The 16711-nt window shown below is 36.2% G+C and overlaps 1 protein-coding gene across 9 annotated transcripts in view; it reads right to left on the bottom strand.

Moving 5' to 3' along the window:
- Positions 1 to 15841, bottom strand: part of SMARCA1 (SWI/SNF related, matrix associated, actin dependent regulator of chromatin, subfamily a, member 1) — an 86237-nt gene extending 70396 nt beyond the window's left edge. For 8 of the 9 annotated variants that reach the window (XM_059680330.1, XM_059680331.1, XM_059680332.1 and 5 more), the window contains exons 1-6: positions 15512 to 15841; positions 10485 to 10571; positions 8470 to 8636; positions 8029 to 8129; positions 7834 to 7934; positions 4919 to 5098 (exon numbers count right to left, since the gene is read on the bottom strand). In XM_059680330.1, the coding sequence (XP_059536313.1) occupies positions 4919 to 5098; positions 7834 to 7934; positions 8029 to 8129; positions 8470 to 8636; positions 10485 to 10571; positions 15512 to 15679 (804 nt within the window). In that variant the 5' untranslated portion in view covers positions 15680 to 15841. The remainder of the gene's footprint in view (positions 1 to 4918; positions 5099 to 7833; positions 7935 to 8028; positions 8130 to 8469; positions 8637 to 10484; positions 10572 to 15511) is intronic. The other variant, XM_059680334.1, reaches the window with a different exon arrangement.
- Positions 15842 to 16711: the final 870 nt, after the last annotated feature.

The following is a 16711-nucleotide window of genomic DNA, read 5'->3' as shown; positions in this document are numbered from 1 at the left end:
TTAACATCAGCAAGTTACTGTATTGCTCACTCCATAGCTCAGCATGGAAAAGCCCTCAGTGATGGAGAATTTATTAAGGAAACATTCCTAAGATGTGCACCAGCTCTATTTCACGATATGAAAAATAAAGATGATATTATTAAAAGAATTTCTGAGTTATCACTTAGTAGAAACACTATCAAAGACAGAATAATAGATCTTAACAAAAATGTACAACATCAATTTAAAAAAGACTTAAATAGTTGTAAATATTTTTCGATTTCTCTTGATGAAACTACTGATGTCACATCAAATGCTCGGTTGGCCATTATTGCTAGATATTCTGATGGTCTCACAATGAGAGAAGAGTTGATAAAGTTAGAATCAGTGCCAATAAGTACATCAGGAAACGAAATATGTAAGGTTGTTATAAAAACATTCAGTGACCTAAACATTGATATCTCTAAAATTGTGTCAGTCACGACAGATGGGGCACCAAATATGGTGGGAAAAATGTGAGATTCCTGAAATTGTTTATGGAAGCTATTAGACATCCACTTGTACCCTTTTCATTGCATTATCCATCAAGAGGTGTTGTGTGCCAAATCGGGATTCTCAGAATTGAATGATTTAATGTCAGTTGTAACAAAAATTGTGAATTTTATAGCTTCTCGACCCCTTCACAAGAGAGAATTTTCTGCACTTTTACAGGAAGTTGATTCAACCTACAGTGGACTACTGATGTTCAATAATGTGAGATGGCTGAGTCGAGGTAAAGTACTTGAGCGATTTGTGGAGTGCTTTGAAGAAATTACGGTCTTTATTGAGAATAAGGATCTGGCAAACTTTCCTCAGATCAATGATCATAAGTGGGTCAGAAATTTGATGTTTTTTACAGATCTCTCTGTTCACATGAATGAACTGAACTTAAAATTAAAAGGTTTTGGCAAAAGTATTGATGTTACGTTTGGATACATCAAATCTTTTGAAAGTAAACTTAAAATTTTCAAGCGAGATATTGAAACTAAAACTTATAAGTATTTTTCTCAGATAAAAAAGTATTTCGAGAAGGCCACTACAACGAATGTAATGGAGTCCATACTATGTACCAGAATATAGTAAACTCGTTATTTGAACAGTTCAGTGAAAGATTCGACCAATTTAGAAGCCTAGAACAGACCATTAAAATAATTAAGTATCCGAATGTAGTTGTTTACAGTACTTTGGAATTAAAGGATTTCCAATGGATGCAAATTGACGATTTAGAGATGCAACTTGCAGATTTTCAAGGTAGCATTTGGACTCATGTGTTTGTCGACTTAAGGTCGAAACTTGAAAATCTGGAACAAAATCATTTGAATAATGAAGAAGAGTGCAACTACGAACAAGAAATTTTGAGTGCTTGGAACAGTACCTGACACTTTTAGCGACATAAAAAACCTAGCGATGGCTTTGCTAACAATTTTTTCACAACATATTTTGGTGAGACTTTGTTCTCAGCATTAAATAATATGAAAACGAACAAAAGAAACCACTAACAGATGAAATCAGTGGCGCTTGCTTGGCCTTGAAGTGCACCAAGTATGAACCTGCAATCAAAGAATTAGCAGACAAACTTCAGCACCAAAAAAAAATCACTAATATGCCAAAGCCGGTTTGGCTCAGTGGATGGAGCGTCGGCCTGCGGACTGAGAGGTCCCGGGTTCGATTCCGGTCAGGGGCATGTGCCTGGGTTGCGGGCACATCCCCGGTGGGGGATGTGCAGGAGGCAGCTGATCGATGTTTCTCTCTCATCGATGTTTCTAACTCTCTCTATCTCTCTCCCTTCCTCTCTGTGAAAAATCAATAAAATATATTTTTTAAAAAAAATCACTAATTTCTAGTTTTCCTACCATTTGATTATCATTGTTTATTATTATTATTTTTTCCTAAATGTACATTATTTTTCTTTTTTGTTCATTTTATATATATTTTTGGTTTGTTTTTCTGTTTTTGTTCATTTTATACATATTTTTGTGGTTGATTTTTCTTTGTTAAATGGCACTTAAATATATAAAATAAATATCAAAAATATAAAATTTTTTTACTATGGTTGCAAATATCAAAAAAATTATGAATATTTCTATATGTGACACGGCACCAGAGTTAAGTTAGGGTTTTTCAAAATTTTGACACGCTGAGCTCAAAAGGTTCACCATCACTGTTACAGGACTTTGAGTTCCTGAAGGCCCGACCACAGACCCTCCCCTCCTCTTTCTGTTACACTTGCAACTCAATTAAACAATTATTGTAGCCTACATAAAATTTTTATTACTAAAATATTGACCTCATATAATGTTTACAAAAGGCCAGGAAACCAGAAAGGCTCAATATAGCTTTCCCATGTGGTACCAAGGTTCAAATCTGTTAATACAGAATGATGTGGATTTTCTCTATACATACCAATGTCAATGTCTAAGTGTTGAGTAAGACACATTATTTATATAATTAATAATTACTGGTTTTCAAACTCTTTTGACCATGGCCCACAGTAAAATTACATTTCAGGTTGCAATCCAGTATATACATACATGTTCAAGTGTGTGTATATAGAAAAAAGCAATACATATCCTTACTATGTATAAAACACTCTACTATTTTCTATTCTATTCTATCTCAATGTTTTATGAAATTGTCATCACCACCCACTAAGATTACTTCCTGACCTTTGAGTGGCAATTTGAAAAACACCATTTTGAAGATTGGTTTTCAAAATTAAGAAAATGTTGAAGCTACCAGAAGAATGCCAACTTCCCATGGGGTAGAGATAAGGCAGTCACAAATTAAATGCATCTACTCTTTCTTTAAAAGTTATTAAATACTTCAGAGATACTTCATGAAACTGTTGGATTCTACATAATATAGTTGAAAATCAATGACATACATTTTTACTGAGATATCATGAAAACACAAGCCTCTAGATCAGCGATTCTCAACCTGTGGGTCGCGACCCCTTTGGGGGTCAAACGACTCTTTCACAGGGGTCGTCTAAGACCATCGGAAAACACATATGTAATTACATATTATTTTAGTGATTAATCACTATGCTTTAATTATGTTCAATTTGTAACAATGAAAATACATCCTGCATATCAGATATTTACATTATGATTCATAACAGTAGCAAAACTACAGTTATGAAGTAGCAACGAAAATAATTTTATGGTTGGGGGTCACCACAACATGAGGAACTGTATTAAAGGATCGCAGCACTAGGAAGGTTGAGAACCACTGCTCTAGATATTACTATTTTGCTTGTGATCTTCATCAAGATATCATTGCAGGAAAAAGAAATCAATACTTTAGAAATACAAAGTTTTATAAGTAGTAATATAATATTAAATCAGCAATTTTCAACTAGTGTGCCCCAAGAATGTTTAAAACATCCACTACCTGACTATTTAGTCAGGGAAAACTAATGTTTTCCCTTAGACTTTCAAATTAAAAATAATGAATTATGCAAAAAGACAAAACTTAATAATCAACAGCCAACACAACAGTAGCCATCTGGTGTGAATGAATCAAAATTATACTTAGTTTTTTGTCAGATGGGCAAAAAATATAATATATTTTTTTGGTGTGCTGCATAATTTTAGTAATTAGTTTATGTGTGCCATGAGAAGAAAAAGGTTGAAAATCACTGCATTAAATAACAGTAATGATTAGAAAGAGTTCTAAGTGACCAATCTGCTACTGGGAAATATTAGGCACAGGGCAAAATCAAGTCTATAATTCTAAATGTATGAGTTCAATATTTAAAATTATTTATATTAAATTTCAATAAATTTAAGTCATTTTTCTTCAAGCAAAATGACAAAAATAAAATTACATAATTCATTATGCTACCATTGAGTATATATTTTGATAACCTATCTAAAATATGTTAAACAGAATAACTCTTCATACTCTAAACTATGCTCTCTTTAGGAAAAATAAAGACAAAGTTTAATAATATGCTTTCTAAGCTGATTATTAATTTTTGTATTTTTGCACAATTTATTTTTTTAAATAATTCTACACTCCCAAAATAATTGTAGCCTATTACATTGACAAAAGGCTAATTTAAACAAGAGCTCAGAGTTTCGTATCTAAGAATGCATGCAGACATATATTTTTCTATTCAATGACCAAAACTAAAAGCTGTGTCTATGCATAAACACAAAACACAAGGCTCTCAGTACAAACTGAAAAGGTTCCATTCATATGTGTGTGTGTGCATGTGCATGCATGTATACCAGTCAAAGTCAAAAGTCAAAAACTTAAATATAAAACCTTATGTCATGCAAATTTACCCATTTCTGGTGTCAAAATAGCACAAAGAGTTACTGATAAGATACACCGTCAATAAAATAACGTCTTTAAATAAAAAGTCTCTTAAAAGTACAACTCAAACATGCTTAAGTTAATGAGCTACTTAAAAGTAAATGCAGCTTTAGTCAGTTTTGCTCATGGTTAGAGCATTGGCCCTTGGACTGAAGGGTCTCAGGTTCAATTCTGGTCAAGGGCTAGACCCCTGGCCCCGGGTTGAGGCATATGCAGGAGGCAATCAATCAATGTGTCTCTCATATTGATGCTTCTGTCTTTCACCCTCCCTTACACTCTCCCTAAAAACCAATGGAAAAAATATCCTCTGATGAGGAATAACAGAAAAACCATAAATGAAGATAAGCAAAATAATGGATTGTCTGTTATTAAGTAATACATCTACCACATAAGAGTGTTGTGAGAATGAAATATGTATATTTTTAAAAAGCACTGAAACAGAGCCTGAGTAAGCACAAATTAAGTGTTATTTAGTTGTAGTAGTAGTCAACTTAAATGTCTTTATGGCAATAGTATGCAACTTAACCTCAGAAATATGTTAGTCTTGATTGCCTTTATAAACCTGTTTCTCACTTACTCTCGCATCCTTGTCTCCGACGAAACAAATAACACGAAGAGATGGGACCCATCGTTTAAATTCATTCATCCAGTTGTGTAAAGTAGACTTTGGAACTAAAACCATGTGAGGTCCAGGAATGTTTCGGTAATGTTTCAGGTAACCAAGCAAAGCAATCGTTTGTAAAGTCTTACCAAGACCCTGCATTATCATCATAAGGAAAAAAATATCCATGAACATTTCTTATTTAATGAAACATTCTGTTAATAACAACATTACAAAAGATATTTGTCAACTATCTCACATAGGGAAAAGTTTAAAAATCTTGCTTTTTTAAAAGTGAATAACCCTACCAATTCAATAGTTACTGTGAGCATAAAAAGAAACCAAGAACTTGCAATTAGAAAGTTGCTCAACAAAGCAACTCTCTATTTAGGAGACTTTTACTCCTAAAAAGCAAAAAATCTACTATATAATTTTTTCTACCAGTTTCAAAATTAAGAATTTTGAGTATTTCACAAAGACACATTTATTTTACCAGCCTGCTTAGATACCAGTCTTTCTTACCCATTGTCCCCAACACTACAACACAGGCATGAAATATTCAGACTATGCATGTCAAGGGGCATATGGCTCTGTAGAAGTACCTCACACCCTTGAAGACCTAAGGAACCATAAAAGAACAGAACATAACAGAACTCTTAAGCCATAAAGGATATTAGAGATTATCCAGTCCAGTGGACTTTTAAAAATAATATATTTAGCACCAAGAACACACCACTTAACCATGGGAAAGAGAACAATGTCCTATGCTGTATGGCCTTTTAAAACAACTTCTGGCAAAAATAAATAAATAAATAAATAAATAAATACATACATACATACATACATACATACATACATACATACCTACAACTTCTGGCTTTATCTCTATGCAAAGTACTATATATACTTTCTTTTATAAACCTAAATTAAAAGTTCTGTCTGCTTCAGTTTTCTACGCTACACATCAAAAGCTTAAAATGTTTATATTCTTTAACCAACTAACTCCACTTCTAGAAAACCTATGAAAATAATTTCAGGTACAGAATAAATTACAAGGGCTCTCATAATAGCATTATTATATAACACACATGTACATGCACATGCACACTACATCAACTGATCCAAATGACCAGCAATAAGGGAGGAAATGAATAAAATGATGGTTAGCACCTCCCTAGGATTATTATGCAGTAACTAACAATTATTTTTATTATTTTTATTTTTTAATATATTTTTATTGATGACAGAGAGGGAGAGGGAGAGAGAGATAAGAAACATCAATGAGGAGAGAGAATCACTGATCTGCTGCCTTGTGAATACTCCCTACTGGGGATCAAGCCCACAACCTGGGAATCAAACCCACAACCTGAGTATGTGCCCTTGACCGGAATCGGACCCGGGACCCTTCAGTCCACAGGCTAACACTCTATCCACTAAGCCAAACTGGCTAGGGCTAACAATTATTTTTATAAAAAAATGTTTAAAGTATGTTGAAAATACATATGAATGTGAAAAAAAATAAAAATACCCAATTATATATACACTACGATCTTAACTATGCAAAATAAATACACCTGAAGGGGGAAAAAACTGAAAAGAAATATGCCCAAATGTTCAATGTGGTTATTGCTGGGTAGCAGAATTATGACTTACTTTTAGTATTTTTCTTGTTTCCCCCCCCCCCGCCCAATTTTTCTATATTCCTTAAAGTATCTTTCCCTTTTAGTAATTAAATCATATCTTGTGTCAGTATAAGTTCAATATGAAGACTCTTCAGAGTAGTTAGGTAAATGAGTCTCACTGGGTCATATAGATCTAGAACTCTCCTTGTCCTCTCTTAAATCTCATCTTATTCCTTTGGTCTTAAAATACCAATCTAGGCCTTTAGATACTCCCCTGAACAGCTAAATTAGCATCTTAAATAGCCTTACTTTTTATCTTTGATCATTTTATTTATATGTCATTTCGTGGCTTACTTCCTGACCCCCACCTGGCACTCAACTGTCAAGACTCAACATTGCTCTTTACTATTTTGTTCTTTATTCCATCTATTCACTTTCTGGTTGCTCACACATGGAGGCATTTACATTCATTCATGCATGCATTCATTTGTTTATTGTTTGGTTTATTTATTCATTCATTTAGTGTTTGGCTTATACACCCTGCCTCATTCCCCAAATGAATTCAGATAGCCTACAATGAAAACTCGTTTCAGGTGGCCTGTGATGAAAACATGGAACGGAAATTAATAGTGAAATAGAAATAAAGAGGGATCAAGGAAAATAAGACTAAAAGGTAAAGAATAGGATAAGGAACAAAGGACACACAATAAGCAGACCATTAAAGGTTAACACAGATGCTCCATTCTGGCATTCATTTTGGCTCTGAGCTTCCTGGAAGCCAAAGTGCAAACAAAAACAAAAGTACAAGGAGGGTTTTTTGTTGTGTGGTTTTTTTAAAATACCATTTGAGCAACTCTCAATAAGAATTTTGTGGCTAGCCCTGGCCTGTGTGGCTCACTTGGTTGAGTGTCCTCACATGGACCTAGAGGTCCCCCAGTTCCATTCCTAGTCAGGGCATATGCCCAGGTTGTGGGCTCGATCCCCAGTAGAGGGCGTGCAGGAGGCAGCCAATCGATGGTTCTCTTTCATGGATGTTTCTCTCTCCCTCTCCTTCCTCTGTCTCTCTAAAATCAATAAAAACATACTTTTAAAAAAACAAGTTTATGGCCAGCGACATATATGTTCTAAAGGTTACTTTTAAAGAAGCCATTCTTGACTTTACAAATCCCTTTCATGCTATAATAACTAAATAAAATCAGCTCAGCTATTTCAAATTTACAAAAAAATTATTGATAACTGAGAATGCATTTTTGGCTACCAACTCCTTACCATTTCATCGGCCAAAATACCATTGATTCCATTTTCATACAAAGAAATCAACCAGTTCAGTCCTCGAATCTGATAATCTCTCAGTAGTCCTCCTTTCACATCTGCAAAAAAAAAAGGATATCTCATACTTTCATTAATACAATCAGGTACAATTTTTCTAAAACCAAATTAGAAAAATAATGATGAAGTACTCACATGAAGGTGACACCTCAAACCTAACACACACGTTAGATGCCTTCCGGCTCTCTGAGAGTAGCTCTTCATCCTCCTCTTGCTCCGTGCGCCTGTGGCGGTAGCTGGGATGAAAAAAGAAACACCTTCATATTCAACCCAAATCTAAGGTGTCAAGTAAGTCAGTATACATTGCTAATATCCTTTATGAAAAAAAAAAAAAACAATGCGTTACCTAGGATCTTGCTCAGAAGTGGGTAGAACCAACCTACATTTTTACGGATTAACTACTAGTGAGAAAAAAATATTATTGCCTATGAAACATATCTGTACTAACAATAACCTTACTTTTTTAACATAAGATTATACTGCATATGTGAAGAGGGAAAGGATTGTATGAGGAGAGGGAGAAGGGGGAACAGGAGGAAGAGGAAGAGAAGAAAGTAGGGAGAGATGTCAACATACTCTCCAGCAGAAATTAAGCTCTGCTTGTCCTCTTTCTTTATTCGAGGGCGTCCCAATTTCATGTTTAGAGGAGATGTTGGAGATTTCTGTGCTGAAGGTTGAATGAAATGTGCAAAAAGTTCTGTCTGCTTCAGTAAAAATTCAAATCTCTTCGCTCGGTCTGCTTTCTAGTTCACAAAACAAAATAAAAAGTAATGATTTTCTTTTTTATTCATTCAAATTTACTTAATAAACACTTAGACTGTACTTAATTTGTACTGCTCTAAGCTTTAAACATACTAACCCATTTAATTCTCTTAATAAACCTATGAGATAGGTACTAGTATTTTCCCCTGTTATAGATGATAAAACTGAGGTACAGAGAGAGTAAATAACTTGGCTCAAGCTCCCACAACTAGTAGGTAGCCAAATCTGATAATGGTACTTTCAAATATTTTGAACAGAAGCCAAATGATCTGCCAGACTTAGTAAATACCCCCAATAAGAAGTACCCTGTTTAAAGAGTTGTGGTCAGAAAGCAAATCCTCTTACCAAACCATAATGATTTTTTCTCGAACAGTTAACAAAATTATCATAATATATCATGTTTCCCAGATATGAAAATGTAAATTAAACATTATATATATAAATTGAACTCTTAAGAATTTTCAAGCTGCTTCTAGAAATAACTGTAATCTTAGAATCCAGTGTCACCTTGTCTCAAAACATTTTCAATGGTATGGTACAATAATGCAATAAACATTTTTCTCTTCAATTACAATGATCTGGAAAATTATGTTTTATGCTAACAGTATATAAAGTTCCCCCCCCCTCAAAGTAAGCAGGATTTGTAGGAAAGTACATACATACATACACACACACACACACACATGAAATAGTATATTTACTACGGAAAATTGATATATAATTTCTCAATACATTGTAAAAGATCATAGAACTTGTACCATGTAAATGCAATAAAACTTTTTTCAGTAAAAATTCTTAAAAGACCAAAAGATGGATGTTTCATTCCAGATAAAGAAAAAATTATGATTATTTTATTCACAGGGTAGAGAATATTTGATTGCTAATCAAGAATGCATAATTAATAACACCAGAAACTTACAAGAGATCATTAACATAAATACAAGAATTAGACAAATATATTCAGACCGGTAGCTGGAAGGAGGCCAAAACCTTTTCATTTTATGTTATCCTCACTGGAATGTTGTTTTTTGAGTTGTTAAAACATTAACTGTTTATCTTAGCTATGGCCTTAAACATTAAGGAATGGACTTTTATAAAATCACTATGAAGCACCAAAAAACGCATTTCACATCTATTTATTTTTAAAATATCACTGCAAAAACAACCCCTCAACAAAAAAAAACTCAGTTCCAACTACCTGTTAATTTCTCTTTGAGTCCACCAAATTCACTGGTCTTAAAAAATCCCAAGCATAAAAATTTATAGTTAAATTAAACCTAAAATATGGATTTTAGTGACTAAAAATTAAATAATTAAATGTAAAACAAAGCAGTAGGTGAGCATAAATTAAGATTATATTGCTAAAACATGTAATATTTTCACGCACTGGGAAATATCCTTCCCTTCAGAAGACATATTACCATATTACATGTTTCATAATGTGTAGCATTCATAAATCCAAAGCAATGGAGAGAGGGAGCAAAAAATATGTCTGGCTTTGTGACCTGCTTTCTTTCAGCCATATTGATATTGACACAGGTATTTTCACTTAGTGAATAAAGTACTTCTAGCACAAAACACCTTATTATGGGGTAAAGAGCACTGAACAAAAATGAAGAGCTGTGGCTTCTAGTCCCAAATATTCCATAGTTTCTCTGCTCTTTTATTTCCTCATCTGAGAATGTGGAAATTCATTTATTCAACAAAAAATCCAATTCTAAAATCTATGATTTTGTACTCATTATATATACACATGTATTTTTTAATCTTTCACTTCTCCTCTATAAAAATCAACTACAGTATTCACTATCCTACCCAAGAATATTTACCATTTTCTCTTCATATTCTGGGTCCATTTCCTTTTCAGATTTAGAAACTTTAGCAGCAATTTTGAGTTGAAATGGAGAAACGCTTTTCTAGAATTTCAAAGAAAATAAATCATCAAATTGCAAAGCAAGGCCTTAAAAGTGATCAACATTCTCATGTGAAGAAAGCAAAAATTACTTAAATACTAAATAAATAAATAAATAAATAAATAAATAAGAGCCATGCATGGACCAATGATAACAGCATGTCATGAAGCAGGGCTTATGATTAATCCACCTGAAGTCAAATAAAAAAAATCCAAAAAATTGTGAAAGCCACAGCAACAATATTAAATAAAATAAAAACCAAAAGGAGAGCCCTGGCCCCCTGTGGTTCAGTTGGTTGACCACCAACCCTTGCCGGGAGAGGTTGCTGGGCACATGCCCTGGTTTCCGCTCTATCCCCAGTAGGGGGCATGCAGGAGGCAGCCAATCAAGGTTTCTTTCTTCCTCTCTCTCTTTCTCCCTCTTTCCCACTCTTTCTCTCTCCCTCTCTTCCTTTCCCTCTCTTTCCCTATCCCTCTCTCTCTAAAAATCAATAAAAACATATTTAAAAAACAAAAGAAGAAACATTGAACCATTTCGCCTATTTTTTCATTTAAAACATAAGAAAATTTAATCATTGAATAGAAGATTTAAAATCTAGAATATACTTAAAATAATAAAATAATAAATCTAGAATATACTTATCAACCACAAACCAAAGAATTCAAGGAAAGTAAATATTAATACTAACACTTTATGTTAGTATTGGAAACAAGCCAGAGTTTCAGAAGAAATAAAAAAAATGTGGTTTCTGTTCCTGAAAAGACACTATGTCTTATTGTTTCCATATTCTATTTAGAATATTTAAACTTCTTAATGTAATATAATTGATCATTTATATTTAAAATAATCAATTAGTACAGTTTAAAACTTTTGGCTTATGTTTTCTCCAAATGGAAAGAAAACTATTTTAACTATTTATATTACTTAAATATTTTGTAGAAGCAGTTTTTCAGGGCTATTAACTATTAACCTTTGGTATTTAAAACATTGTAATTTAGTGAAAACTAAAAAAAAAATCAGCTTTAATTTCATTTAAAAATACTGAAATTATCTGGGGGCTTATCTCATGCATTCTATGCTTTGTAAAGACAAACTTGTACTTGTAAATATAAATCCATATATAGAATACAAGTCCTTCCCTGCAAGAAATCAAGAAATAAAATAGTAAAATCATAAATCTACCCATTGGTACCAAATCTGAGAGTATTTCAATTTTAACACAGACTGCACAAGTCAAAATACAAATCTGTTTGTGAAAACAAAATAAATTATGTTCATTTTATCATGGTTTTTTGTCAACCTTTTCCTGAAAACCGAGAGCATAAATCAAAAACAGAATGCAACCTTAAACATAAGAAAAACATGGCTCCAATATTTATTGTACATATCTTCCAAGATTTACTAAAATTTCTATTGTGTTAATCCAAACAAAAATCAGGAGATTTGATCCTGGTCATGGTTCTACTTTGGAGCACTGATCTGATATTGTTCAGTTATTCTTAATCCAAATAACAGCCATCTTGATTTATAGCATCATATATATAATCTATACTAGTATGAGGTGTTTTGAATGTAATCCTGGATAGATAAGAACAGAAAACTGCTAAAATCCCCTCAACCACACACTTTTAAAATGTCACATATACTATAAGTCCTTTTGTATTTTCAAAGCGACAATTAAAGGAGAATTGGGTAACAAACCCCACACTTTTATTATTCCTTGAAAAGCTATATGAAGTCATTTTCAAATTTCAAAACAGTGAAAATTACTTTACCTCATATATACAAATAATATATATGTAATAATGTGGGATTTATAAAAAATTAAGGCTTTAATATTAGAAAAACATTTTACTCATTACTTTTTTGTGCTTACCTTGCAGTAAAATACCATAAAATTTTAATTATATGCTAATTAAAATTCCTAATCTTGAACAGTGCTATTAAAAGCTGTGGGCAATTACTTAATTGGCACTATCTTCCACAAGAAATTCTAAACCTACCCTCTACACCTTCTTATTTGTATACGTGTGTTTTCAAAAATATGCCTCTCATACAAGAAAAGATAAAAAGTGGCTGTGCTATTCTAATAAATTCCTTATGGATTTTATCATCTGGTAATTGAGATGCCAGGAGAATGCAGCTTAAAGTCATCAAGATGCCTTGTCTTAAAAGATCATGACCTTTTTCTTGATGTTTTTATTACCAAAAATACCAGCTCCAGTTTACAGATTATCTAGCAGTGAAGTTATCCAACTATCACTTACATCAAAAAATGTTTAAAAACCAGAAGGTAAGCAAAAATACCTATCTTCAAAAAGCTGAAGAACCAGAAGATAAGCAAAAGTACCTCTCTGTAGCTAAATGTCACAAGTCAATCCACTAAATCTCATCTACTTTATGCATCATGAAAATGCCCTCATTCAGAGCCTATTTTCTTTTATTTGATATACAATTCTTAGCAAGCTTAATAATCTGGCTTCCCATAGTACAGAGAATAAAAACAGCAGCAAATGGCATGAGAAAGACCCCTAGAAGAAGGCACACTGTCAACATTAAGAAGGCATGGCAGGACCCCAGGACTAAAATATGACTTCCACCACAGTAATGTCCCTTTTCCTTGGTGTTCAGGTGTAACTATTTCCCTCTCCCTGCTGCAATAATTGTATTTTTGTATTTTACAGTTACTGTTGATCTTTTACATCTACATCCATTATCATAAAAAATTCTAACGAAAGTAGATGAAGTATTTAAAAAGTGATAGCTAACAGCCTGACAATTGAGGGAGGAGGCTGAGAAATTATTGAAAAATCAACAATACTGAAACTGTCTGGGAGGTGGTTACTTAATTGAGGGAAACAACCTCTTAGATCTTAAATGCCTTTGTATAGAGTACAATAATTGATGAACATGAGGAAAAGGTTAATTTGCACTGTTAGTACATCATTTAAGGAGTCAAGGTAATGTGTAATATATTTAGTGTTTTGTTTTGTTTTGTTTTGGGGGGGTTACCAAATTAGTTTATTTGAAGAAATGGTACAAATGAGAGAAAAAAAAACTTAAGTAGATGTTTTGGTACTATTTAAATGTCAAGGGAATTTTAAAATAAAAATAAAACGATGTAATGAGTAAAGTAGTCAACTTCAGATACCCAGAAAGTTCCTGCCATGCAGCATCTCACTTCCCTACGCTGAGTGGACAAATAAGGTTCCATAATTAAGGCACTTTCTGATGAGGCTACAGAGCTCTTGAATGTATATCAACTCAGTGTTTATTATACAGGCTATTTTCATTGATTCTCATTCTTTTCACAATTCAAAGAATGTATACAACATGGAAATTCAACAACCTTTACAGTCATACAAAAGGCAGTTTAGCAGTTACATTTGCCCAGCCTGGGGAATAAAAGACATATTAGATGGGTTTCTGGATTTCCCAACATTTGATTTATATTGACACTTGGTACTTAGCCCAGCTTTAATCATCAATATTGTCTTACTGATCCAAGTATCACATGGATCTTAAAATGCATGTTTTCTACTGTTTTCATTTAGCACAATTGTCTTTCTGTTTAGTCAACCTTGTAACAGTAAAGTATGTCACTTAAGCAACTGCTGAATTTAAAATTATTCTAATTCATAGCAAAAGATGTAAATTTCCCTCAAAAGCTTTTCATTTGGTCGTAGTCTGATATAATGGTTCAGACAAAGCCACTGAGATCTCTTAACCATAATTTTAATTACCCACCGTTTTTTAAATTGTGATGTCTATTCATAAACGGGGGAAAAATCCACCCATAAATTATCTATTCTACAATGTTTTATACATCAAAAATCCTTATGCCACATCCAATTTCTATCTCAATTTTGCAATTCCTTTCATAGTTTTATTTGCAAGTCTCGATCCACATGAAATACGCCTTATGGAGATAATACATATTTTCTGGATTTGGCTTTAATACGTGTCTGAGCAGTCCCCTCGTGCATATTAGCAGCAGCTCATCCTGGCGAAGCTGGGTTTAAAAAAAAATTTTTTTTAACCTGCCTGTGTCCAGGAGCCAGCAGCGTCTACTAGGAGAGGGAGGAAGAAACCCGAAATGCTTGGGGCCGGATTGGGGGACCATTTGGGTGGCCCTGGAGTGAAACACTAAACCGTTGGGGGCGGGGCAGGAGAGGGTGAGGGTGCACACGTTGGAAATTTTCCTAAGCCCAGCGTCCAGGGTTCCTCAGTTTGGGATTTGAACTGGGGCGGGAGGGGGTCCGACTCAGAGACCTCCTTTTCTCGGGGTGACACCCCCCCACCTCAGCAGGCGGGGACCCACCGAACAAGGGATGTGGTTTTTTCCCCTGCCACCCAAAAGGCCAACATTGCCCATCAGGGCAGTAAAAGTCTCCCCGATCGTCCTCTGCCTCCCAACCACTGGCACCTTGAAATTCAAATTTGAAAAAATAAGCCCCAGCAAAACCCCTTTAGCGCGAGTGTGGGATTGAAGGGCCCAGATTTCCCAGGCAGAGGCCGACGGGAAGAGGGGGAGAGCGAGCGAGAGGAGAGGGAGAGGCGGAGGCTGGTTCCTGCACGGCCCCATCCCCCACCCCGCGCGTTACCCCAGTTCCGGGAATGCGAAGGGGGCTGGGGGCTGCAAAGGGGCTCCCGAGCCCCCGAGCCCTGGGATAACGGCGCCCTGCACCCCGCGCAGCGCCCGCGCCCCAGCCCCGCCCCCGCCCTCCAGGCGGCGAGAAGAGAAGGGGGAGGGGAGCGATCGCTATAGACTGTGCCGCCGCCCCCACCCCACTCCGCGCCTGCGACCCCCATCCCCCCGAGCTCGTGGGTACCTGTCGGCGCAAAAAGGTCGGGGTCATGGGCCCTCCGAGTGGCCGGCACGGGATCTCTCTCCACCCCCCACTTCCCCCCCCCCCCCACACACACACCCCCTTACGATTTACCTCCTTCTTCTCGCTCTGCTCCGTGGCCACGGTGGCTTCCGCGGCCGCGGCGGCCGCTCCCTCCTCCTTAAAGGTGGACGGCCCCTGCTCGTCCTCTACGACCACGACTGTGGAGGTCGCATCCGAGGCTGCCACGGCGGCTGCCACTGCGGCGGTGTCCTGCTCCATGGCGTTGGAGCGGGAAAAGCAGAGAGGCAGAGGCGAGGAAGCGACGAGGGCTCCTGGGCGGCGGCACAGGCTGCACTGGAAAGAGCTGGATGGAGCAGGGGTGGGGAATCACTCCGCTTCCAACCCCTGCGCTCGGCCCCCCTTCTTTAAATAACCCTCAACCCTGCCCCACTTCCGTCCACCCACCCTACGTCATGGCCTCCCCCCCCATCACCCTCCCCTTTTTCCCCACCCCCCCCTCAACGATCGCGAGACTCCCCCTCCCCACTCCGAGCCCGAGCTGGCCCTGCACGACCAACTGTTGCCTGAGTACGGGACATGGACTGGGGTGGAGGCGGGAACCCACAACCCCCAGCCCCCTTCAAGCCTCCATTCCCAGAAGCCCCCAACAGTCAGCCTGAGCTCCCCTCGCAGATGTGTGCACAAGGAAACCTCTTTCCCTTAAATCTGCTCTTTGTACATCGAGGTGCTTTCCCCTTCCTGCACAAAGAACTTTTCCTCTGTTTATAACTGTGCTGGCGAAGGTCTTTCTCACCATTTGTAAAACACAGAATCTCCTCCCTCCCTCCTCCTCCCCCCGGACTGCCCTTTCCCTGGTCCAAGAGGGGATCGGTGGTGCTTATTCCCACCTCTGTACATTCTGCACAAGGAAAAGCACTCCTTGAATCTCCATTGGAGCGGCAAACATTCACTTCCAAGGCAAAAATGACTCTTGGGTTTTACGCATATGTGTTCTATTTTCAACTCATACCTCTCAAATAGCCAATATGCCTTTCTTTTGCCATAACGACTGAACTGTAAAAATCCTGGGGGCAAGGTCAAGGTCCCCACAGAACCTGGGCAACTCATGGTAAGTGCCTAAAGTTAACAATTAGATTGAATTACTGTGATATTTTGGCGGGTGTTCTATTTGTATACTCGTTATTATTTAGTAATAATTCAGTGCCAAAAATATACATGATCACGAATATAAAAGCATTTTGTTAAGGGTGCAACAGTGTGCAAATATCAATTATTAAATATTGCCGTTTC

This window comes from Myotis daubentonii, chromosome X, assembly GCF_963259705.1.
Source record: "Myotis daubentonii chromosome X, mMyoDau2.1, whole genome shotgun sequence".
NCBI classification, from domain to species: Eukaryota; Metazoa; Chordata; class Mammalia; order Chiroptera; family Vespertilionidae; genus Myotis; species Myotis daubentonii.
Note: the sequence above shows the minus strand (reverse complement) of the source record. Positions and strands in the feature narration are given on the sequence as shown.